This window comes from Hemiscyllium ocellatum, chromosome 36 (assembly GCF_020745735.1).
Source record: "Hemiscyllium ocellatum isolate sHemOce1 chromosome 36, sHemOce1.pat.X.cur, whole genome shotgun sequence".
In the NCBI taxonomy this organism is placed as follows: Eukaryota; Metazoa; Chordata; class Chondrichthyes; order Orectolobiformes; family Hemiscylliidae; genus Hemiscyllium; species Hemiscyllium ocellatum.
Genome location: NC_083436.1, coordinates 11,867,498 through 11,893,865, shown reverse-complemented (window position 1 = coordinate 11,893,865; position 26,368 = coordinate 11,867,498). Strand labels below are relative to the sequence as shown.

Genomic DNA, 26,368 nt, shown 5'->3' with positions numbered 1-26,368 from the left:
CTACAAGATATACTGCAGAAATTCACCAAATATCTTCAGATAGCACCTTCCAAATCCATGACCACTTTGTTCCAGAAGGACAAGAGCAACCAATAAATGAGAACACCATCATTTGCATGTTTCCCTCCAAGCCTTTTACTACCTTGACTTGGAAACATAATGCTCTTTCTTCACTGTCACTGGGTCAACATCTTGGAATTCCTTCTCTCGCAGCAAGTGAACTGCAGCTATTCAAGGATGCAACTCACCACCATCTTCTCAAAGACACCCAGGAATGCGTAATAAATGCTGGCCAATCAGTGATGCTCACATTACCTGAATAAAAAAAAATTGATAGAGAAGAATGATTTTCTTCTTAGACAATAGCGAATTTGTGGAAGTCTTCAGTGGAGGGCTGTTCAGATTGTGTTGTTAAATGTTCAAGGCTAAGAGAAACATATTCCTAATCATTAAAGGGAATCAAGGGTTATGGGAATAATACAAAGTGGAAGTGAGGGTGATCAATCATTCATGATCTTATTGAATCATGGAGTGAACTGTTGAGCCAAATGGCATACTTCTACTCTTACATCTTATAATGTTTTATGAATTCTGAATTCAAATTCTCAAAACCCACAAAATTTCAACTGATCACTTCTGATATCATGTTCTATGTACCAGCTGATGGGTTCTTTTTCTAAACTGAAGACAACTACATTAGAGGTCATTAGATGGCACATATCATGCAGCAGCATTTTGCAAATAACTAGGTCAAAAAGTGGGCAACAGAATTCAAAGCCATGCTCCAGCTTGATTGAAAGTGTCACTTGTACAAGAACTTTTATGAGCTACTCATGGAATTTATGTACCAACTATCAATCTGCAGCGAGTTTATGTTTAGTGAAAGTTCATTTAAGATTTTCAAAACCAAACTTTTACATTTTGAAGCATTTCTCCCATTAATTCAGAGGCAGGGTTGGCTTTACTTTGCGACTTTGACAGTTCTTTTGTACTATATTTTGACTGTTTCGTGGACCTCATTACATGCAATATTTAAATGAGATCATGCTCCTTATATGATAAGAATTTGAGAGTTCACATATGTAGTGGAATTCATTTTACAGTCAAGTGTCCTTTTAAAGAAACATTTCCGCTAATGGAGTCAGCTGTTACTAGGGGACACAGCTTTAAATTAAGGGGTGGTAGGTATAGGACAGATGTTAGGGGTAGATTCTTTACTCAGCGGGTTGTGAGTTCATGGAATGCCCTGCCAGTAGCAGTGGTGGACTCTCCCTCTTTATGTCATTTAAGCGGGCATTGGATAAGCATATGGAGGTTATTGGGCTAGTGTAGGTTAGGTAGGCTTTGGTCAGCGCAACATCGAGGGCTGAAGGGCCTGTACTGCGCTGTATTTTTCTATGTTCTATTATGTGATATCAGAAGGAATATTTTAATCTGTTTTTCTTACATGTGATAAAGTTTTCAGGGATTGTTTTAACACTATTATTAAATTAGTAAAATAGTCAAAAATAACTCCTTCCCTTGGAATGTATAAGAGTAGTATTTTGCTTTTCAAGTATTACCACCAATTATTGTCTGATGACACCTCTTTTAGCCAATTTTGGTAGTGAAGCACAGATGAGAGAATGCACCAAATGCAAATAGAACAAGTAACAACAAGGTCCTAACAGACATGTAGATTATATATTCAAATATGTGTTATTTTAATCTATACTACAGTTATCACCCACACAACGAATGAGTTCTGAATAAAACTTTAAAAAAACTCTATTTTATGTAATAATCACTATCTTTGACATTACGCCTTCAGAAGCTCTCATGTGTTGTCACCACACATCGCAGTCGGTATATTATGAAATTATTGAAAGCATTATCTCAATGACTCACTCCATCTACTGGATACATGTTGAATCACATTATTTAGTTTTAAACACTGCATTTCAACATAAAAACCCACTTGCAGCCCAGCCACCTGCCATTTTCAGGCTTTTACATTGCAAATTTGGCATAATCGTGACTCTTCGATTGATTACATTTTGCCTCCTACTTTCTATTCTGCTTTCCACATTATCTCTTCTAATCTGTCTATTTCTGCAATGTTAAACATTTGGGCTGTTGTACAGCATTAACTGCTCGATGTAAATACAAGCTGTTGTGGTCTATCGAATGTCAGCAATATGATTGGGCATGGGCTTTGCCTCAAATGGATTACTTAATAGAAAAACCCTACATTTTGCACTTGATGAACTTTTTTTTTTAAAAAAAAGACATATTGTGAATGTACAAATGACACTGACACTCCATTCCTTTCTTATTGCAGATTTTTAAAAGGTCATCATTGTCATAATGATACATTGTTGTTATGTCTTCCTTGAATGTAAGTTAGGATTTATTTCAGCAAACATTAAATAGGCTGGTGAAATTAAACTGTTCTAAAAATGATTGTGCACATTAGTTGTTCTACAATTTCTTTTGGTTATTACCTTTGATTTAGTCACACCAATATTTAATTCATGGTTGATGTTCCACCAAAGTGAAACTTCCAGCACAATTTTCAAATCCAATCTCTGCCCCAGACAGGGTCACCCATTAGCAGCAGTCCTGGAACACAAATATACCGACTGATAATAAGTATATATTTATTAACACAGTTAAATACTTTTTGAGAATATCTAATTCAATAATTAGTGAGACAAAGACATATGAAGAAAAAAAAAACAGGATTTGCTCAGTCTTCCAACCTCCCCTTCTGCACTGTCTATTAACTTGTGCCCACCTAAAATCTGTAGCCCACATGTGAATCTGCAGTACTTAGTCACCACCCGCATGCTCATGGGTCAACATTAGTACCAGTCACAAATTAAAATTCATATTCTAATTTTTAAATTGCTTCATGGCCTCACCTCTCCCTAACTCCAACCTCCTTCAGCCCCATCCCCCAGGGGCTGTGTGTTTTCAGATCAGTCTTTTACATCACACAATACACTCACTTCATCATTGAGGGCCAGTTCTTCAGCCAACTTCATTCCAAACAATGGAATTATCATAGAGATGTACAGCATGGAAACAGACCGTTGGGTCCAACCTGTCCACGCCGACCAGATATCCCAACTCAATCTAGTCCCACCTGCCAGCACCCGGCCCATGTCCCTCCAAACCCTTCCTATTCATATACCCATCCAAATGCCTCTTAAATGTTGCAATTGTACCCGCCTCCACACTTCCTCTGGCAGCTCATTTCATACATGTACCACCTCCTGCATGAAAAAGTTGCCCTTTAGGTCTCTTTCATCTCTTTCCCCTCTCAAACTAAACCTATGCCCTCTAGTTCTGGACTCCCTGATCCCAGGCTCTGTAAATCTGTGAAGTACCAATTTCTTCTATTAACAGCCATCTTAAAATCTCTTTGGCAACCCATTCAGTTCTCCATATTTGTTATCTCTTTCTTTGGTTTGGTATCACATTTCTTAAAATTATGCTTCTGTGCAAAACCTTGATGTTTTCCTACATTAATAGCATCTTACAAATGTAAGGTTTTGGACAACTTCCACAACAAATGCTTTACAACTTAAATCTCGCTTCCTTGCATAAATTATAAGGAAAGGCTAATACAGTGTTCACTTTTATATAATTCATTAGAAATTTCTATAATCACAAGAAATAATAAAATTAGTATGAAAAGAACCCGTAGTCAAAATCAACATCTTTCATTTGCACTTTTTCAAATACATTTATCACATCTCTATATTTCTTCAATTACATTTTCTCAATCGCACTTTACCAATATAATCTGGAATGCTAAATAGTTTCTCCCTCAGCCACAAACACTAAGTGAAGACCATGACCACACAAATCGGGAAAAAGATAACAACCGCCCCCCACCAAAAAAAAGACATTATATATATACTTTGAACCAGTAACCACTCATTCCTAACTTCAACCACTAAAACAATCCGTTACAATTTAAGAACAAAATTACTGCATCAGTACTGAAAACAATTGCTGTCTCTTATGGGAAGTAATCTAGACTGAAAACTTTAGCTTGTTTTCTCTCCATGGATTCTGCCTGACCACTGTGACCTCCAGCATTTAGATTAGAGTGGTGCTGGAAAAGCACAGCAGGTCAGGCAGCATCTGAGGAGCAGGAAAATTGATGTTTCGAGCAAAAGCCCTTCATCAGGAATAGAGGTTGTTTTAATTTCAGCCCAGCTTGTCCCATTTTCAGGTATATTATTTCAAACAGTTCAGTTACACGCAATTATTTTAACTAATAAAAGTTTTACTTTCTGTTTGCTTTCCGACAGACAACGACTCTATTTATTTCTTGTCAATGACTATATTTTCTCATTCCTACATGAAAACCTCGAACACAGATATCGGTCTGCGCCGGTGTGGCGATGCACCCCGGGAGTTGTAGTCTTCAATGGAATCAAGCCTTCGCGCCAGCCCCTTTAGACTTTCACCGGATCCCATCAAAGTCGATTGCGTGGTACTACAACTCCCACAAACGTCACGCGCTCCAGAGCTCGACGGGTGGTCTTTGTATTGGGACGACTGCTTCACTGAGGTATGCATCCACCTGGGAAAGGTGTTGGCGAGGTTAGGACTGCAAATCCCAGAGTGCCGTGCTGTGCCGTGCGGTGGGCGGGGGGTTTGCACGCGGGCTGGAGGGTGGCATTACTGGCTCGCGCAGCCTTTACAGTTTGAGTTGAACGGCTGCTGCGCGAGGCAGACGGTAGGAGCGCGAGCGGCTCTCTGCGGTTCTTTAACTGTCGCCGGCGGAGGGTGTCAGTGCGGTCGAACAGTCACACAAATACACCGAGCCCGGGGGCTCTGGTCACAGAGAGAGAGAGACCGAGCCCGGGGGCTCTGGTCACAGAGAGAGAGACACCGAGCCCGGGGACTCCGGTCCGAGAGACACCGAGCCCCGGTGGTTCCGGTCTCTCTCTCTCACACACACACGTACCGAGCCCGGGGACTCCGGTCCGAGAGAGAGAGAGAGACACCGAGCCCCGGTGGTTCCGGTCTCTCTCTCTCACACACACGTACCGAGCCCGGGGACTCCGGTCCGAGAGAGAGAGAGACACCGAGCCCCGGTGGTTCCGGTCTCTCTCTCTCACACACACACGTACCGAGCCCGGGGACTCCGGTCCGAGAGAGAGAGAGACACCGAGCCCCGGTGGTTCCGGTCTCTCTCTCTCACACACACGTACCGAGCCCGGGGGCTCTGGTCACAGAGAGAGAGACCGAGCCCCGGGTGGTTCCGGTCACAGAGAGAGAGAGAGAGAGAGACACCGAGCCCGGGGGCTCCGGTCACAGAGAGAGAAAGAGACACCGAGCCCGGGGGGCTCCGGTCACAGAGAGAGAGAGAGACACCGAGCCCGGGGGGCTCCGGTCACAGAGAGAGAGAGAGACACCGAGCCCGGGGGGCTCCGGTCCGAGAGAGAGAGAGAGAGACACCGAGCCCGGGGGCTCCGCGGGTCTCCGGGTTTAATGGAGATCATTTTAGTCAGACACTGAGTTTAGGTTCAGGAGGGCGACCAGGATCCAGAAGGAACGGAACTACTCGCGGCCCTAGTAAGTAAGTGAGTGAGGGGGGCGGGTGGGGGCAGCCCGGCCTGGGGAGGGGGGGTGGGGGGGAATGAGCGCGGGGCCAACCCGGCTCGGGGTGGGGGAGAGAGCGCGGGGCCAACCCGGCTCGGGGAGAGGGGTTAAGTCAGGACAAGTGTCTGCCCAGCAGCTTTTATTTTAACTGTCGATGGATTCACTCCCCCGAGTGGTTTTCTGTTTATACACAGGCTGCAACTGGACTGCCCTTATCCAAGCTCAGGATTTCAGTCTGTCGGCTGCACGCTGAACTAGGAGGAGGAGATGAAGGGGGAGCATTTGGTCTGGGATCCTGCAGTTCGTTGCTGGCTTTTACCAGGCATTTAAACCCGGAACGTAACTTGGCGAGCGAGTGGGGAGGACAGCCGGCCGATACCATTTACACCTCGTAATATCCCCAAGAACCTTTGTTGCGCTGGATTAACGATGTGGAGATCGTGGACAGCTGCCGTAAATTTGCAGATTAAATAACTTGGATGGATCTATGGTGAAGATAATGGTAACAAGAAGAATGACAATATTAATCGATTTTGGATCTATAGAAAAATAAAAATTAAATGGGCGAGCGACGATGGAATAAAAATATAATGGATGGATATTGTATTACTCAGTACTGTGCGAACAATATTTGACATAATGCAAATACTTGTTAGATCTATAACTGACAAACAAAAGGATAACAAAAACTGAAGAAAATGGCTCAAATTTCGCTACAGGTGTTTAACTGCACGGAGTAGTAAGATACATTGTGGTCTTTTCAGAAGATAACCATTCTTAGCCTGATTTTTTAGGGTTTTTTTTATATTTGGCAACTGTTCACCTCTGCATATGCAGTAAAGCATTAATACCATCGCAGACAAAGGACATCATCACTGCATACAAAAATGTCTCAGAGTTTATTACAAGGAAAGAGATTTTTCTGTAGGGAGTGGGTTTTCCATAAACTCCATTATTGTCTTCAAGAAAAGAACAGTGGTAAAATGTTCGGGATCTCCAATCCTAATGGGAATGGTGGTGTCCCTGGGAAAAATGTTGGAGGCATTGGGGGTATTTTGATCGTTGGGGGTCCCGGCAGCGGTAAGACAGCACTGTGCACAGAGTTGATTTGGCCCACTTGCCCGCAGGTAATGCAGCGGGGATTGCATCGCCAGGCACTTGCCTTTCACTTCTGTAAAGCTCAGGATGCAGACACACTGTGTGTTAGCAACTTCATACGAAGCCTCGTCTCCCAAATTCGCAACAGCAGTTTGGTCCAGGGATATGAAGAGAAACTGCGAGAACCAGCCATTCACAGTGTGCTGCAGGCAGGCGAATGTGACAGAAATCCTGGAGAAACCTTTAAAAGGTACGTTGTAGTTTTTTTTAAAAAGCAGTATCCCGTTGAATTTTTTTTTAAGTTATAGCATTTTGTGTTTGGTATGTATGGGTGATTATTTTAATCCGAGGTAATAATTATTTACATACCCACAAGTTAATGCATAATGGATCAGAAGAAACTCATTTCTAAATATTGTGGTGATTCAAAGAGAACAATATAAAAGCAAAAAAAAAACAAAATAGATATGTATTTTTGGTTATTTGTTATTTTCAGTATCAGATAGGTACATACAATGATATTAGCAGGCCCTTGCTTCTGCTCCAACATCTGTAATTCAAGTCTGCTTAACCACTTTTAGCCGGTATCCCATAAGTGACAATTGTATGTTGACAACCAAGTACTCTCATCAATATCCACATTTATATTACGTTTTAGGACTGCTGAGATCATGGTCAGTGCTCTACTAATCAGATTAAAATTGTTTTGTGTTGCTTCTCATGATGTTGCAATTAGTGCAACATAAGTATGGTATCAGATAATATTTTTTAATGCGGCAATAGGGTTTGCCAAAATTTATATTGGAAGACTTTGCATCTAAATGTGCCATAATTTTAGCCAAAAAGATGAAACTGCTTCAAAAGGAGTAAAAAGCTGAAATGTAACTGACCTACAAGGCAGTGAATTTGAGTTGAATAGATAGATATAGAGTCATACAGCATACCCACATGCCCTTTGGCCCACCATGTCTATGCTAACCAATAAACACCAAACTACTCTAATCCCACTTATTGGCCTAACCCACTATGGCCTGGCATTTTATGTACTCATCCAGATGATTCTTAAATGTTGCGAGAGTTCCAGCCTCCATTCCCTTTTAGATTGTATGTTACATGTATCTACCACCCTCTGGGTGAAAAAGGTTATTCTCGGATCTTGTCTGAAACACTTGCTCCTCATCATCAACCTACGTCCTCTGGTCTTAGGCATGTCTGCCGAAGGAAGAGATTCTCAATTTACTGTCTATGCCTCTCATAACTTTGAAGGGGTGTCTGACTGAGGTTTACAACCTCCTCTGCACCAAGGAAAACAAACCCAGCCTATACAGCCTCTCCTTATAATTAAGATTTTTCATCCTGGTGAATACCGTCTGCACCATTTCCAGTGCAATTGTGTCCTTCCAAAGGTGTGCTGATTAGAACTGCATATAATACTCCATCTGTGGCCTAACCAATTACTTTCTCCTATAATCCACATCCTGACTAATGAAGGAAAGCATCCCATATGCTGCCTTCAACCACTCTATCTGCCTGTATTGACATCTTCAGGGATCTATGAACTTGTGCACCAAGTTCATTCCTCAGTACTCTGTCCAAACTTACCATTTACTGTGTATGTCCTTCCCTTCTTAGACATCCCAAAATGCATCACCTCACATTAAGTTCCATCTGTCATTGCTCTGCCCAGTTTACCAATTGCTCAATATAAGATTGTAGCCTGAAACCATCTTCTTCACTGTCAATAACACCCCTAAATTTTGTGTCAAGAGCAAGCTTACTAATTAAACCTTCCACATTGATATCAAAGTGGTTAATGTATGTACCAATCCCAGTGGTATGCCATTGTGTACAAACTTCCATTTACAAAATCACTGCTCTCCTATCACCCTTTGCCTCCTTTAATTTTTTTATCCAGTTTGCCACCTTGTCAAGGTCTTGGTGAACTGCTTGGAAATCACATCAACCCTTCTATATTTAGACGCATTTCAATAAACTCAATTAAATTACTCTGACATGATCTCCCTCTAACACATCCATGCTAACTATCCCTGTCTTTCCAAGTGTTGATTAATCTTGTCCTTCAGAATTTCACTACCACTGACATCAGACTAACTGGTCTAATTACCTGGCATATCTCTGCTACTCTTAAATAAAAGAGCATTATAAGATATCCTTCAGTCATCTGGCATTTCACCTCTGACTAGCGAAGTATTAAATATATCTGCCATGGCCCCAGAAATCTCCTTCCTTGCCTCCCATAGGAACCTGAGATGTATCTCATCAGACCTTGGGAATTTATGCACCTGTATGCCTGCTAAAACATCTAATACCTTCTCCTTATTAATCTTATTGTATTCTGAAACCTCACCATCCCAACAGATATCCTAGGCTATGGTGTCTTTGTCCTCTTTGAATACAGATGATAAGATGCGCGACACCTTGGTTCAGGGATTAGCACTCCTGCCTCACAGTGCCATGCACCTGAGTGTGATTCCAGTCTTAGGTGACTCTTTGTCTGCATGGAGTTTGCACGTTCTCCCCGTGAATCTGGGTTTTTTCTGGGTGCTCCAGTCTCCTCCCACAGACCAAAGATGTGCAGGCTAGATGGATTAGCCATGGGAAATAGGTTACAGGGATATGTAGCAATACTCATCAGCAGTTGGTCTTTCAGATAGAAATAGCATCAGTTCATTGACATTTACAAGCTATTGTGCTGTATTGGCCCTCCCAGTGAAATTACTGGTATTGATCAGTTGAAGAAATCACCAACCTTCCCAGCAAACGTATATTATGATTTTAATTTGAACTTTGAACCAGTCATGTGAAATGATTGGTATAAGGGAAAAGTAGAAGCCCAAGACTTGAAGGACTAGGTGATAGTATTCGCTCAAAAAAAATTGCTCATCATTGCTTTCCCCTAAGTTTCTTTGTCATTGTCGTTATTTCTGCACTTTGTGATTATAAATCGTTACAATTTATTTAAATACATTTAGGCATACTTTGTGTGGTTAATTATTGCAGATATTAATATTTAGTTCTGATTTTGAGCTATAGGTCTAAACCAACAAAATTGTATGTGTCCTTGATGTAATAATTTAGCTGGTAGCATTGGGTCATGATTAAAATTAAATGTGCTCTGACAACTTGGGAAAGATGCTCTCTGCATTAACAAAACCATGATTGGATTATATTTTCTAAGTGCAGAAATCAGGAGCGTGTTACATTATGAACTAAGTCCTAGAAGAGACTAGTTACTGTTTGTTGGAAGAGTTCATGATCGCTCTAGAATGTCACCTTTCCATTAAACATATAACAAAAAAAAATGTTTTTCCAGGTTGTTACTATTTAGAATTTTTTCCGCAAAAGGTATTTAGTGGATTGCTAACTGTAGCACTTGGAGTCAGATATGCAAATCCAGAAGGTACTGTGCATAGCTTCTCACACAAGCTGAGATTGGTATGTAACTGTCAGAAGCTGCAAGAAATTAGTGTTTCAGACTAGCTCAATTCAGTTAGTTATTGACTTCAGTTACATGATTCAACTGCAGAAGAAATGTCATTGTTAGAATTTATTTTATATGAAAATTCACAACTACTTTGAATAACATTACTCTGTGACCTATAAAAATACAGATAGATACATTCAGGGTCTTGGATAATTCTGTATATTTTGGAAATGTACATAGACAATTGGTGCGGCTAATAAACTGCATATTTCCCCAGCTAGTTTTCTGAAAAAAATGTAGTGGTGCTCTGGTTAAATGCCTTGTTTAAAAACGAAAGGCTTGTTAAAATGTTCTTGGTTTGAAATGGAAAATTTAAGCAGATGCCAGTGTGCTGAGACAGCCATTATAGTACAATACAAGTGCAAGGGTACTGAAAGCAGTTTTTTTTTAAAAATCGATTGGCAATAATAAGATATAGCTCTTGCCAACAGCATTTGTTGACTGGTCTGCTAATTTTGAGTTCGGCTGCAGGCAGTGCAAACCAGCAATGTGGTTTCCATATTGTTGATATGCAGATTTTTTGCTCCAATGTCACAGAAGGTTGATGTCAGATAAATAAGTCATAAATGTGACATGCAATTATTTATTGCTGAAAAATGACACATCTTATTGAGGTTTTTCATCTTGAATTCATTAGGAAGAGTGCCAGAATTGCAATTAATGCTGAAGGAGAAAAGGTGCTGATTTGTTCTTGTGATTGTTTGAAATTGGCATCATTGCCTTTCTCATTGAGTCCAAGATGAAAAGCTTCAACAACACCTCTCTCTTCAGCAAATTCAAGTTTTGTACCACCAAGGGGTTGTTAATTACTTGTGCATGCTGAAAATTGGTTGCTGTGTAGTTTTAAATTTAAATATGAGAATATCGTATCAACAGGGAACTGTTTGAGAAATGAAAACAGAAGTGATGAAAACATTCAGGTCTGCAGCATCTGTGAAGAGAGGGAAAAAAAAGTGTCTTGAGTCTACTGCCAGACCTTGAATTTTTCCAGTGCTTTGTTTTAATTTCAGATTTCCGGCATCTGCAATATTTAGCTTTTATTATCTGTGAAGGGATCTAAAATATCACTAAGGATTCTGCGTCAAGTAAACCTGGAGAGGGTATACGTAAAAACATACACTTTTGAATCAGTGCAAACATTTGGATTGTTTACTAGTGTCCCTGTTCTTTTGTCTGTATGTCTCTTGTCTCACGTTACTGTATCCTGGATCTTTATTTAGTAGCCCTTTAGCTTCAATGTTGGGACCCCAGATTTTGAATTTGGTGACCTTTTCCAAGAAAACCAGTCACAGCAGACTATTGATTTATATGTCAAATAAGTCATTTTGTGCCGCACTAGTTAAATACATGCTTAAAAACAGAAGTTGCTGGAAAAACTTAGCAGGTCTGGCAGCACTTGAGGCGAAATCAGAGTGAGTGTTTCTGGTCCATTAGCCCTTCCTCAGAACTGCAGAAGTCACCAGACCTGATCTTCACAGATTTCCAGCAACTTCTAGTTTTGTTTCTGATTTACAGATTCTGCAGTTCTTTTGGTTTTTATTTAGTTAAAAATACTGCCAGTTTTCATTCTCTGGTTTATTATTAATGCTAAAAGAAACTACAGCAAACTTTGCATCAACCAGCTTTCTTGATAAACTGGAAAAAATGATAAACATCAAATACTGTGATCTACTGCGATGTCTGGAGTCATTATGCTGTAAATGAAGTGTAACAGTGATTAGTATACCCCCGCATTGTTTGTTATTTGTGTATTTTTACATTGACTTTAGCAGGTATGTTGATGTTTTTACTTAAGACATCAACATCCCTCAAAAAATACTCAAGGCTTCGCTTGTTTAGGGTTTACTGTGGTTATGCATACCCTCTTGATTATTGGAATATTTGATCAACCAGCATTCTCCTGGTCCCAAATATTAGAAAATTTGCTGTATCTACAGTATTTAGTGTACTTATCAAACTAGCAAGGTAGCTTAGGATAAAACAAATATTAACAAATTAATATCAAATATGCATCAAACTTATGCACAAGCTTTTATTGATTCAAACACTTACATTTTATTACATCAGAAAAATAATCTTTCAGTGGTAATTAACAAATCTGTGATCTATTGCCTGAAAAAGGTTTTGGCATGTGAGATTCAAAACAACTTCTTTCATTGTTTTTTAAGGTCTTCACACCCATTTTTCATGGCGTGGAAGCATTAATATTTAGTATTTTCAGATGAAGTATTAAACAGATTCTACTTGCATGTCTGAGTAGGTGTAAAGGATCTCGTAACACTATTCCAGAAGATAACTAGGTCACTGTATATTGGTGAAATCAGTTTATCCCAATGGCAAGTTCTGCCGTAGAGTGTGGATTACCTTAGGTTTTCTAACATTTAGTTTATAAATCGCATCTGCCTATAATCTTGTAGCTACTTAGGCAAATTAAGTATCATCAGACTTCAGAAAGAGTCTTTTGAAGAACTGTTACCATAAAATTGATGGGGTTTTTTGACTCTAGGTACAGAATTGGCACTAAAAGTTTGTTTTTCAGTTGAGAAGCAATTCCAATTGTGGATATTCCAGAGACCAGATTTGGAGGAGTGTGTTGACCTTCATATTATAGATGTTCCAAAAATAGGGTGCATCAAAGCCATGAGGACTTAGAAAAATAATTTGAGAATTTTAAAATGATGCATTGCTGAAATAGGTACCAGTACAGGTCAATAAATGTATGGGTGATGGGCAAGCTGAACTTGATGCAAGTTAGACTCTTGTACTTGGAGTATTTTGATGAACTCCAGTTTATCGTGTGGAAGCAAGGTTGCTGGCTTGGAAAGCATTGGAGTTAGTAGAAGTAATGCCTATTGCAGATGATGTAAATTACTTCTTCCTGCACTACATGATATACTTAGTAGTAAATTGCCTAACAAAAGAAATGAGCAAGTTCCAAGCTCTTTATTCAAAATTCTAACAAAATAGGGGATATAATATTGAGTTTTGAACCTTAAGCTAATGTTTTAGAATTGAGTTTTTTTGTTTCATTACTTGGTCGGCAATTTACCAATAAGTATATGAAGCAGAGTGCAAATGTCATTATATCAATACAATGGATAACTGGCATTTTCTGATAATGTAATATTTCTATTTCATTTTCATTCTCTTAAAGCCTTTCACTGCATAGCTCAGATGAGTTTTGCATATCATCAAAGACCTTTTGGTAATTATGTTTAAATTTAAAAGAACAATGCCAACAAAACGAAGCTAGAGTTGACCAGTCTCTGCTGTAAGTAAGGAGCTTCAGCATTTGCTGCAGTTGAAACTTTCTTCTGGTTATCAACATTGTAAAACATGTATCAGCTGCAAAGAGAGTCTGTGTCTGGTATGGTTTAGAAACTGATTGAGTCAACAGTGTTTTATAAGTACTTTGGTGCAGTGTTTAATAATGCTTAATGGTAGTGCAATGTGATCTCTCACCTTCTATCTACACAAAAATAGTAAGAATTCAGAACAAAACATAACTTCATAAATAATAACTCAATGTGGGAGAATACCTATCCAAGATTATCAGTGCGAAACATTCATGTCTTGACATGTTTAAAGTAAAAAAATTACTCCAGGTTCTAGATGATTTGTGTTTGAAATTAAATGATATCTTCTCCCTGGTTTGAAGAGATGCTGTTTTTATTGCAAAGAAGGAATAGCAGCTGTGTGCCTTTTGGTCATGACACCTACAAGAAATATGATATGTTTCAGTTATTATACCTGAGTCCTAGATCAAGTTTTTCCAGTTTTTACCACATTTAGGTAAAGGACTTTTCCTTTTTAACATTATGGTTTCAGTTATTTCTGCATTTAACAGGGAAAAACCACTGTTGTGATGCCTTTCCAAAAAGTAATTGAATTCCATGGTGTGTTTATCCTTTATCATCATGCTGCATGTCAGTCATCAAAGGAAATTTTTATATATTGTAATCACTTCTTTTTGTATGTTAATACTTTTTCTACCATGAAAAGTGATTTGTGCAGACTTGTCTGCTGTGTTACCAGTTCAGTTACGCAAGAATCAGCTGTTGGCTGCATTTAGACTACTCTCCTTGATAACATCTGAAATGCTGTGAATCTCTTGATTTTACATTCTGAGATGTGTATGTATAAGTCTTTTATCGATCCACTAGCACATATATCATTCAGGTGAAAGTGAGTACTGCAGATGCTGGAGATTAGAGTCAAGAGTGTGGTGCTGGAAAAGCGCAGCAGGTCAGACAGCATTCGAGGAGCAGGAAAATCCATGTTTCAAGCGTCGATTTTCCTGCTCGGATGCTGTCTGACCTGCTGTGCTTATCCAGCACTGCATTCTTAACACATCGTTCAGTTGAGTGTGCACGTCATATTCTGGGTTATTAAATAAAAACTATACTATGGATTAGCTTTTTAAAAAAAAGTTATTAAAGGGAAACATGATATGATTTTAAATGTTATTTTTTCCAGTCCTAACATGTGAAGAGCCATTAGAGTTACTAACCCTAAAAACCAAGCAAAAGCACTAGGCATAGACTTCTGTAAAGGATTCTGGTTAATCCAAGATGGAGGACGGGAAAAATGTCTGGCTGTAACAGCTGCTCCTTTTTTTGAGGTATTTTAGGTGTTGGTGATTTCCTTGAATTCCAGGAGCAGCATTTACTGTTTTATATGCTATTGCATTGTTTTGGAATTTTGATGGAAAAAAAAGTCAAAACACCAGCAGTTTTAAAAGAGAAGAACAGACAAAGACAAAAGACATGGTGAGGTCAGTGCTAGAGAGAGAGAGAAAGAAACTGACACAGTGAATCTGCACAGTTACTGCCTTTGCTGTTTGAATACATGTATCGCCGGACATCGGAGTGTTTCTGGGAAAATTAACAAACAGTGAAATTCACAACTGATCTTGGAGGAACTGGGCGAAGTTCACAGCACAGAAACAAATAAGTGAATTGTTTTAAGTGTGTGGGTTCTTTCTTGATTATAATTTTTTTGAATATGTCTCTTGATTAAACTTAAATTAATAGTTATGGCTTATATTTTAACATGGGGCAGTGTTTTATAGAGGAATAAGACGGTGTTATTTTCTAGGTCTGTAGATTGTGAAGAAGCAAAAATAGCCTTCAGTAGTGATATGCGCTTGTCATTTGTGGGAGTTTAAAGGTTACTGCGGATTATATTTGCAATAAATGCTGTTGGTTGAGAATCCTATCAGATTGAATGGATCGGTTGGAAAGACAGCTAGAGGCAATGAGGAATTTGCAACAGTATGTGAAGGATGGTAGTAAAAGGAAGGGAGGAAAGTCACAGAAAATGTCAGGTAGATGGGTTAACTCCAGGAAAGGTAAGAGGTAGGCAGCTAGTGCAGGAGTCTTCTGTGGCTATCCCCACTTCAAACAAGTATGCTGTTTTGGAAAATATCGAGGGTGATCAATTCACAGGGGAACAGAGCAAGAACAGCCAAGATTCTGGTATTGAGACTGGCTCTAATGCAAAGAGGAGTTCGTCAGGTTCCAAGAGATCAGTTGTGTTAGGGGACTGTCTAGTCCGAGGTATAGACAGATGTTTCTGTGGCCAGCAGCGAAAAATCAGAATGGTGTGTTGCTTCCCTGGTGCCAGGATCAAGGATGTCTCAGAGGTGCAGAATGTTCTCAAGGGGGAGAGGGGCCACATTGGAACCAATGACATAGGAAAGGAAAAGGTTAAGATTCTGAAGGGAGATTAGAGTTAGGCAGGAGTTTAAAAAGGACGTCCTCCAGAGTAGTAAAATCTGGATTACTCCTGGTGCCATGAGCTAGTGAGGGCAGGAATAGGAGGATAGAGCAGACAAATGGATGGCTGAGGAGTTGGTATATGGGCAAAAGATTCACATTTTTTTGGATCATTAGAATCTCCTTTGGGTAGAAGTCACCTGTACAAGAAGGATGGATTGCACCTAAATTGGAAGGGGATTAATATACGGGAAGGGAGATTTGCTGGAGCTGCTCGGGAGGATTTAAACTAGTATGGTGGAGGGGGTGAGACCCAGGGAGACAGTGAGGAAAGAGATCAATCTGAGACTGGTACAGCTGAGAACAGAAGTGAGTCAAACAGTCAGAGCAGGAAGGGACAAGGTAGGACTAATAAATTAAACTTCATTTATTTCAATGCAAGAGGTCTAGCAGGGAAGGCAGATGAACTCGGCATGATTAGGAACATGGGACCGGGATACCGTAGCAATTCCAGAAACATGGCTCAGGGTGGGCAGGTCTGGCAGCTTAATGTCCCAGGATACAAATGCTACAGGAAGGATAGAAAGGGAGACGAGAGGAGGGGGAGTGGCATTTTTGATGAGGGATAACACTACAGCTGTACTGAGGGAGGATATTCCCAGAAATGCATACAAGGAAGTTATTTGGGTGAACTGAGAAATAAGAAAGGGATGTTCACCTTAGTGGGATTGTATTACAGACCCCCTAAAAGTCAGAGGGAAATTGAGAAACAAATTTGTAAGGAGTTCTCAGCTATCTGTAAGAATAATAGGGTGTTTCTGGTAGGAAATTTTAACTTTCCATAGCATTTTAACATAGACTGGGACTGCTATAGTGTTAAGGGTTTAAATGGAGAGGAATTTAAGTGTGTACAAGAAAATTTTCTGATTCAGTATGTGGATGTACCTACTATCGAGAAGGTGCAAAACGTGACCTACTCTTGGGAAATAAGGCAAGGCAGGTGACTGAGGTGTCATTGGGGGAGCAATTTGGGGCCAGCGACCATAATTCTATTCAATTTAAAATAGTGATGGAAAAGGATAGACCAGATCTAATAGTTGAAGTTCTAAATTAGAGAAAGGCCAATTTTGACAGTATTAGACAAGAACTTTCAAAAGCTGATTGGAGGCAGATGTTTGCAGGTAAAGGGACAGGTGGAAAATGGAAAGCCTTCAGAAATAAGATAATGAGAATCCAGAGAAAGTATATTCCTGTCAGGGTGATGGGAAAGGCTGGTAGGTATAGGGAATGCTGGATGACTAAAGAAATAGAGGGTTTGGTTAAGAAAAAAAAGAAGCATTTGTCAGGTATAGACAGGATAGCTCGAGTGAATCCTTAGAAGAGCATAAAGAAAGTGGGAGTATACTTAAGAAGGAAATTAGGAGGGCAAAAAGGGACATGAGATAGCTCTGGCAAATAGAATTAAGGGGAATCCAAAGGGTTTTTACAAATATATTAAGGACAAAAGGGTAACTAGGGAGAGAATAGGGCCCCTAAAAGATCAGCAAGGCAGCCTTTGTGTGGAGCTGCAGAAAATGGGGGAGGTACTAAACAAATCTTTTGCATCAGTATTTACTGTGGAAAAGGATATGGAAGACATAGATTGCAGGGAAATAGATGGTGACCCCTTGAAAAATGCCCATATTACAGAGGAGGAAGTGCTGGATGTCATGAAAAGCATAAAGGTGGATAAATCCCCAGGACCTAATCAGGTGTACCCTAGAACTCTTTGGGAAGCTAGGGAAGTGATTGGTGGGCATCTTGCTGAGATATTTGTATCATCGATAGTCACAGATGATGTGCCGGAAGACTGGAGGTTGGGAAACATGGTGCCACTGTTTAAATAGGGTGATAAGGACAAGCCAGTGAACTATAGACCAGTGAGCCTGACAGTGGTGAGCAAGTTGTTGCAGGGAATCCTGAGGGATAGGATGTACATGTATTTGGAAAGGCAAGGACTGATTAGGGATAGTCAACATGGCTTTGTGCATGGGAAATCATGTCTCACAAACTTGATTGTTTTTTTTTTGAAGAAGTAACAAAGAGGATTGATGAGGGCAGAGCAGTAGATGTGATCAATATGGACTTCAGTAAGGTGTTCGGCAAGGTTCCCCATGGGAGACTGATTAACAAGGTGAGATCTCACGGAATACAGAGAGAACTAGCCATTTGGATACAGAACTGGCTCAAAGGTAGAAGACAGAGGGTGGTGGTGGAGGGTTGTTTTTCAGACTGGAGGCCTGTGACCAGTGGAGTGCCACAAGGATTGGTGCTGGGTCCTCTACTTTTTGTCATTTACATAAATGATTTGGATGTGAGCATAAGAGGAATGGTTTTGCAGATGATACCAAAATTGGAGGTGTAGTGCACAGTAAAGAAGGTTACCTCAGATTACAACTGGATCTTGATCAGATGAGCCAATGGGCTGAGAAGTGGCAGATGGAGTTTAATTCAGATAAATGCAAGGTGCTGCATTTTGGGAAAGCAAATCTTAGCAGGACTTGTACACTTAATGTTAAGGTCTGAGGGAGTGTTGCTGAACAAAGAGACCTTGGAGTGCAGGTTCATAGCTCCTTTGAAAGTGGAGTCACAGCTAGATAGGATAGTGAAGAAGGTGTTTGGTATGCTTTCCTTTATTGGTTAGAGTATTGAGTACAGGAGTTGGGAGGTCATGTTGCGACTGTACAGGTCATTGGTTAGGCTATTGTTGGAATATTGTGTGCAATTCTAGTCTCCTTCCTATCGGAAAGATGTTGTGAAACATGAAGGGGTTCAGAAAAGATTTACAAGGATGTTGCCAGGGTTGGAGGAGTTGAGCTGTGAGGAGAGACTGAACAGGTTGGGGCTGTTTTCCCTGGAGCATCGAAGGCTGAGGGGTAACCTTATAGAGGTTTACAAAATTGAGGGGCATGGATAGGATAAATAGACAAAGTCTTTTCCCTGGAGTTGTGGAGTCCAGAACTAGTGGGCGTAGGTTTAGGGTAAGAGGGGAAATAAGAGCGATATAAGAGAGACCTAAGGGGCAATCTTTTCACGCAGAATGGTACACGCGTGGAATGTGCTGCCAGAGGAAGTGGTGGAAGCTGGTAAAATTGCAACATTTAAGAGGCATTTGGATGGGTATATGAATAGGAAGGGTTTGGAGGGATATGGGCCGGGTGCTGGCAGGTGGGACTAGATTAGGTTGGGATATCTGGTTGGCATGGACAGGTTGGACCGAAGGGTCTGTTTCTATGCTGTACATCTCTGACTTTATAACTGACATTTGAAGCAAAACAATCTTGCAATAAATAGTTAAAAATCACAACACCAGGTTATCGTCCAACAGGTTTAATTGGAAGCACACTAGCTTAAGGAGCTCCGAAAGCAAGTGTGCTTCCAATTGAACCTGTTGGTCTATAACCTGGTGTTGTGTGATTTTTAACTGTGTACACCCCTGTTCAACATCGGCATCTCCAAATCATTGCAATAAATATATTGTGATTAATGGCTTGTGATATATATTTTAATATCATTTATTTTTCAGTATAGATTTTCAACTAGTGGCATGAGTTTTGGTTTATGTGAGGGGATTTAATGATTTAAATTATCAGAACTTCTGGAACTTTTTAGTGAAGATGACTGAAATATTTCCTATAGTATAAAGGGAATTTGTTTTCGTTTTGAGAGATTTTACAAGTAGACAGAACTAACAGTGAAATGTATTCTGCTTTCACTTGGAATGATCCAGATTTTCTTTTTAGGAAAACAACAATAGTTGGAAAAGCCATTTTGTTTCAGTTTATGGAAGTCTTGGTGGAATTTGTCAGTAAAGTAGTTTCTCCTGAAGAAGAGTTTAGAACTTAAGAAATCAGTTACGCTGGTGTGAGGAATTTATTCAGCAACCTGACCTTCATTTGAATCCCACAGGATCACCACGTTCTGAGTGAAAAAATTTCTCCTCCTGTCAATCCTAAATGTTTCACCTTATATACTGAGACAGTGACTCCTTGTTCTGGACCCCATAACACCCTCATCTAGGGGAGCAACATTTCTGCATCTAGTCTGTCTAGTTTTGTCAGAATTAGATATGTTTCAATCGAATCCCCTGTTATTCTTCAAAACTCAGTGAATGCAGGTCTAGTTGACCCAATTTCTCTCCAGTCGACATGCCTGCCATCTCCGAAATGAGCCTTTACTGAAGCCCCTGTATGGCAAGTATATTTTTTCTCTGGTAAGAAGACTGACAATTCCAGATATGAACTTACTAAGGCTCTGTACAGTGGCAGCAAGGCACCATTGATCCTGTCCTCAAAACCTTTTGCAATGCCTTCCTCTACTGCTCACCGCACCTGCATGCTTGCTTTCAGTTACTGGTGTATAAGGAAAACCCTTATGTATGTATATCTACGTTTCCCAATCTGTAGTGTTAAGTAATACTCTGCCATTTAATTTTTTCTGTCCAAAATGGATAGCTATATTTGATGAGTTTATACTGCATCTGCCACTGACTAATCATATCTAAATCACCTTGAAATCTCTTTAGTTCTTCCCCAATACTCTTAGTTGTTCCACGTTTTATATCATCAGAAAATTTAAAAATTAAACATTTAATTCCCTCATCCAAATCATTTGATGAAATGATTTTCTGGGCCCCACACATTAATCAGCCATCATCTTCCATTCCAAAAACAATTTTTAGTCCTACTCGTTTGGATGTGAAATTTGTCACTGTTGCTGGTCAGAGAGGCTTGAGTTTAGTCATCCACGAAACACAAAAATTAGTGTGTAGCTCAGGCAAGCAGTTAGGAAAGCCAAATGCATGTTAGCCTTCGTGGCAAATTGATTGGAGGACAAGAATAACGAAGCTTTGGTAAAATCATATGGGCCTTAGGTACAACCTCACTCAGAATGCCGTTTTGGTTTCCATATTGAAAGAAAGCAATAGTTGCTTGAAACAATATAATGTTTCATTATATTGATCTCTGAGATAAGGGTGCTGTCCTAGATAAGAGGCTGACTAAATTGGCTTTATTTTCTCAAGTTTAAGAAACTTAGAGGTGATTGTCTCATTGAAACGTTGAAGACAATGAAGAAATGTCTTCTGTTTGCTGGGGAATCTAGAACAGAGACCCACTGTTTCTGGATAAGAGGCTAAACACTTAGAACATAGAACATAGAAAAATACAGCGCAGTACAGGCCCTTCGGCCCTCGATGTTGCACCGACCGAAGCCTACCTAACCTACAATAACCTCCATATGCTTGTCCAATGCCCACTTAAATGACCATAAAGAGGGAGAGTCCACCACTACTACTGGCAGGGCATTCCATGAACTCTCAACCCGCTGAGTAAAAAATCTACCCCTAATATCTGTCCTATACCTACCACCCCTTAATTTAAAGCTGTGTCCCCTAGTAACAGCTGACTCCATTAGCGGAAAAAGGTTCTCACTGTCAACCCTATCTAAACCCCTAATCATCTTGTAAAATATGTAAAATAGCCCCAGTCCATTCAGCCTCTCCCTAAAGCTCAAACTCTCTAATCCTGAAAGCATCCTCAATTTTTTTATGAACCCTTTCAAAACATCCTTCACATAACAGGTAGACCAGAATTGAATGGAGTGATCCAAAAGTGGCCTCACCAATGGCCTGTACAGCTATGACATGATCAAAGCAGTGGGTCCAGCACCTAGGACTAAAGTGAGAAATTTCTTCACTCAAAGGATTACGGATCTTTGGCATTTTCCCTAGAAGATTGTAGATGTACCATAAAATATATTTCCAGCTGAGATAGACAGATTTTGTGGTTTGTCAGGGAATCAACTCCTACGGGGAGCAGCTAGGAGAACGGAGCTGAAGCCCAACATGAGCCATGATCATATTGAATGGTAGGATAGGCTTAGTAGTCCACATACTCTTCTGATGCACCTATTTCATGTTCTTATGTTCTAAGACTACACTTTTTAAAAAAAAAAGGTTGTTGTTGACCGTCAATCACCATTCACAAATCCAAAACCCCAACCTACATAATATTTTTAAATGAATCAGATACCAGGAAATAACATCTTATTATATATGTATTAATGGATTGTGTGTGTGTTATTGGCTAGGCCAGCGTCCATTGCCAGTATCAAATTTCCCTAAAGAGGATGTTCCATAGCTGCCGCCTTGAGCTGCTGCAGTCCTTCGGGTGTATGAGGGCACCCACGATGCTATAAGGAAGATAATTCCAGGATGTAGACTCAGTCATGGTGAAAGTATACAGTGCCCGGTTACAAATTCGGATGGCATGTGCTTTGGAAGGGAACCTCCAGCTGGTGGTGGCACGGTGCATCTGTTGCCCCTGTCCTTCTAGGTGGTAGAGGTCACTGATCAGGAAGATTCTGTCAAGGTGCCTTGGTGTGTTACTGCAGTGCATTTTGGAGATGGTGCACATTGTTAGCACTATGCATTGGTGCTGAAGGGAGTCGATGTTTAAACTGATGGGTGGGATGCTGGTCTATTTTGTACTGGATGATGTCCATCTTCATGAGTGTTATTACATTGCAGTCATACAGCAACTGCACTGTTTTCCATCATACCGCTGATATGTGCCTTGTAGATAGTAGACAGATATTGTGGAGACAGAACGTGAGTTGTACACTATAAAAGCAAAAGAGAAAGCATATGTGGTGAAAGGCAGTGGGAAACCAGAGGATTGGGAAACTTAAAGACCAACAGAGGACAACAGAAAAAGGAACAAGGAGGGAGCAGATTAAATATGAGGATAAGCTAGCCAGTAATATAAAGGAAGACTGTAAGTTTCTTCAGATATATAAAGGGCAAAAGAGAGACAAAGGTCAACATTGGACCACTGGAAAATGACACTGGAGCGATAGTAAGGAGCAAGGAAATGGTTGAGGAACTCAATAATTACTTTGCGTCAGTCTTCACATTGAAAGACATGGGTAATACCCCAAAAATTCGAGAGTGAAGGGGCAGAGCTGAGTATGGTAGTCATCATCAAGGAGAAGGTGCTAGAAAACTGAATGGCCTGAAGGTGGATAAATCACTTGGACAGATGGACTAGCTCCAGAGTTCTAAGGGAGATAGCTGAAGAGATGGTGGAGGAGTTAGTGGTGGTCTTTCAGGAATTGCTAAAATCAAGGAGGGTTCCAGTGGACTGGAAAATTGCTAACATGACACCCTTGCTTAAAAAGGGAGTAAGGCAAAAGATGGAAAAGTACGGACCAATTAGCCTAACCTCGGTGGTGGGTGAGACCCTGGAATCCATTGTGAAGGATGAGATTTCTGAATACTTTGAAATGTATGGTAAAATAGAGCAAAGTCAGCATGGTTTCATCAAAGGGAGGTCATGCCTGACAAATCTGTTAGAATTCTTTGAAGAAGTAACAAGCAGGTTAGACCAAGGAGAGCCAATAGATGTTATCTACTGGGGCTTCAAGAAGGCCTTTGACAAGGTGTCGCACAGAAGGCTTCAGAGTAAGATAAAGGCCCATGGTATCGGAGGCAAGATGCTGGCATGGATAGAGTGGCCGTCTGGCAGAAAGCAGAGAGTGGGATAAAAGGATCCCTCTCGGAAGATAGCTGGTGACAAGTGGTATTCCACGAGGCTCAGTGTTGGGACCACAATGTTTCACTTTATTCATTAACAATCTAGATGAAGGAAGTGAGGGCATTCTGGCTAAGTTTGCAGTCGATGCAAAGATTGGTAGAGGGACAGGTAGCATTGATTTGGTGGGGAGGCTGCAGAATGATTTTGACAGATGGGGAGAGTGGGCAAAGACGTGGCAGATGGAGTACAGTGTTGGGAAAGTGTGAGGTCATGCACTTTGGTAAGAACAATAGAGGCTTGGACAGTTTTCTAAATGGAGAGAAAATTCTGAAGTCTGCAGTGCAAAGAGACTTGGGATTTCTAGACCAAGATTCTTTCAAGATAAACTTGCAGGTTGAGTTAGTAGTTAGGAAGGCAAATGCATGATGACATACATTTTGAGAGGACTTGAATATAATATCAGGGATGTACTTCTGAGGGTCTGTAAGGCTCTGGTTACACCACATTTTAGTATTGGGTGTAGTTTTGGGCTCCATATTTCAGGAAGCACAGACTGGCCCTGGAACATTTTCAGAGGTTTACGAGAATGGTCCCAGGAACATGTGAGGAACGTTTGAGGATTCTGGGTCTATACGTGATGGTATTTAGAAGGTTGAGGGGGGATCTAATTGAAACTTAGAGAATACTGAAAGGCTCGGAAAGAGTGGATGTTGAGAAGATGTTTCCATTGGTAGTATAGACTAGGACCTGAGGGCATAGCCTTAGATTGAAGGGAAGACCTTTTAGAATGGAGAGAATGAGAAAATCCTTCAGCCAGAGAGTGGTGAATCTATGGAATTCATTGCTATAGAACGCTGTGGCGGCCAGGTCATTGAGCATATTTAAGACTGAGGTTCTTGAGTATCAAGGGAGTTAAGAGAAATGGGGAGAAAGCAGGAGAAACTTATCAGCCATGAATGAATGGCGAAGCAGACCCGCTGGACTGAAAAGCTTAATTTCTGCTGCTATGTCTTATGGTCTAATTCCTGTTTGTTTCTGAGCAAGGTAACCCCCAGGATTGATAATCAGTGATTATAATGCCATTGAATGTCAAGTAGCATTGATTGTGTTCTCCTTTTGGAGGTGGTCGTTGCCTCACATTTGTGCAGTGCAAATGTCGCTTGAAATTTATCAGCCCAAACCTGGATTTTGTCCAGATTTTGCTGCTTATGGAGGCAAAGTGCTGCTTCATTTCTGGTGTAGCAAGTGGAGCTAAATTTTACGTAACTATCAGCGAGCAACTCGCTTCTGACCTTTTATTGGAGAGAGTATCATTGGCTTTCCAGAACTCTTGCTTGAGGTGTTCCTATGGTGATAGTCTGGGGCTGAGATCTTTGACCTTTAGCTACCATTTTTGTGCTAGGTGTGACTCTAACTGGCAGAGAATTTTCATATATTAGATTAAATGAAGTAAATAACTCTGTTTGTTTTTAACTGGTTTTATCAAATAAACTAGCCAGAGCTCTCGATTCAATTGGTTTACAATTTGTTTGAGGTTTAGAGCTACGGTTTTGTCTCATCCTCTAAGAAGACACACTGCTGGGCCTGGTCCTTGGGAACAAGTTGGGCCAAGTAGAACACCTTTTAGTCGGGAACTACTTAGCAACACAGTGATTATTGCATTTTAAGACTTAGGTTGATGGTAGAGAAGGACAAAAGATAATCTAGAGCAAGAATGATTAACGGGTGAGAACTGAATTTAATGGGGCAGGAATAGAGCTTGGTTAGAAATACTGGCACCAAACGTAATACCAAGGTAGGAAATGCTTGCAGGTCCCATGGCCAAGAATGGAACTCAATCAAGCAAAGAGTTTAAAATTTATCACAGGAATTATTGAATATGCTATCTGTACCTCAAGTTAGTACAGTTGGCATTGGGACCATATGAAATGCATTAAAACATTTTTAAAGACTTTTTGCTGCTATGTCTTATGGTCTAATTCTTATTTCAGTTACTCAGCAAGGTAGTAGGGGCACTACCAATAATCTCTCAGCCTTTCCTGGACTTGGGTGGTGCTAGAGGACTTGAATTGCAAAGGTAGCACCCTTATTACAAGGATAAGCCCAGTAATTACAGATCAGTCAGTTTAACTTCAGCAGAGGGAAACAACGTCAAAAAATTGTTTAGTTTGGATTTAATAGCATATAGAAGAATATGGTTGAATTAGGATGAGTCAGCTTTCTTTTTAAAGGAAAGTTGTATTTAATTGTGTGGAATTGTTTGAACAGGTAAGAGCTAATGAAGGTAATGTGGTATTAACTGTAGACTATTAATCCAGAGACCCAGGTAATGTCTTGAGGAACTGGGTTTGAATTACACTAGCAGATGTTGGAATTTGAATTCAATATTAATTTGGAAGTAAGAGCTAAACATTGATCATGAAACTATTGCCAATTGTCAGGAAAAACCCATCTGGTTCACTAATGTTCTTTGGGAAGGAAATCTACTATTCTTATCTGGTCTGGCCTATGTGACTCTAGACCCGCAGTAATGTGGTTGATTCTTACCTGGCGTCTGAGCAGTTAGGGATAGGCAATAAATGCCAATCCAGCCAGTGATCCCCACACCCCATGAACGAATTTAAGAGAAAATGATGTAGTGTACTAGGACTTTTAAAAGGCCACACAACAGATGTCACAAACGCACATAGCTCCTGTCCCCTTTGCTCCAGGGGTTACGCTGATATAAAATTGGTTAAGTATAGGAAACGAATAGAAATGAATACTTTTCAAGCTGAAGAAAAGTATGTTGTGGAGTTTTCCAGGAGCAGGTGGTGATGTTTCTGATGTGTATTAATGATCTTGATCTTGGTCTGCAGAAGACACTTTGC

The 26,368-nt window shown here is 40.3% G+C and overlaps 1 protein-coding gene across 2 annotated transcripts in view; it reads left to right on the top strand.

Annotated features, from left to right (window-relative positions):
• Nucleotides 1–4,670: 4,670 nt before the first annotated feature.
• Nucleotides 4,671–26,368, top strand: part of ankrd50 (ankyrin repeat domain 50) — an 81,461-nt gene continuing 59,763 nt past the window's right edge. The window contains exons 1-2 of one of the 2 annotated variants that reach the window (XM_060851528.1): nucleotides 4,671–4,735; nucleotides 5,799–6,952. In XM_060851528.1, the coding sequence (XP_060707511.1) occupies nucleotides 6,492–6,952 (461 nt within the window). In that variant the 5' untranslated portion in view covers nucleotides 4,671–4,735; nucleotides 5,799–6,491. Of the gene's footprint in view, nucleotides 4,736–5,776; nucleotides 6,953–26,368 lie in introns of those variants that run through there. The other variant, XM_060851527.1, reaches the window with a different exon arrangement.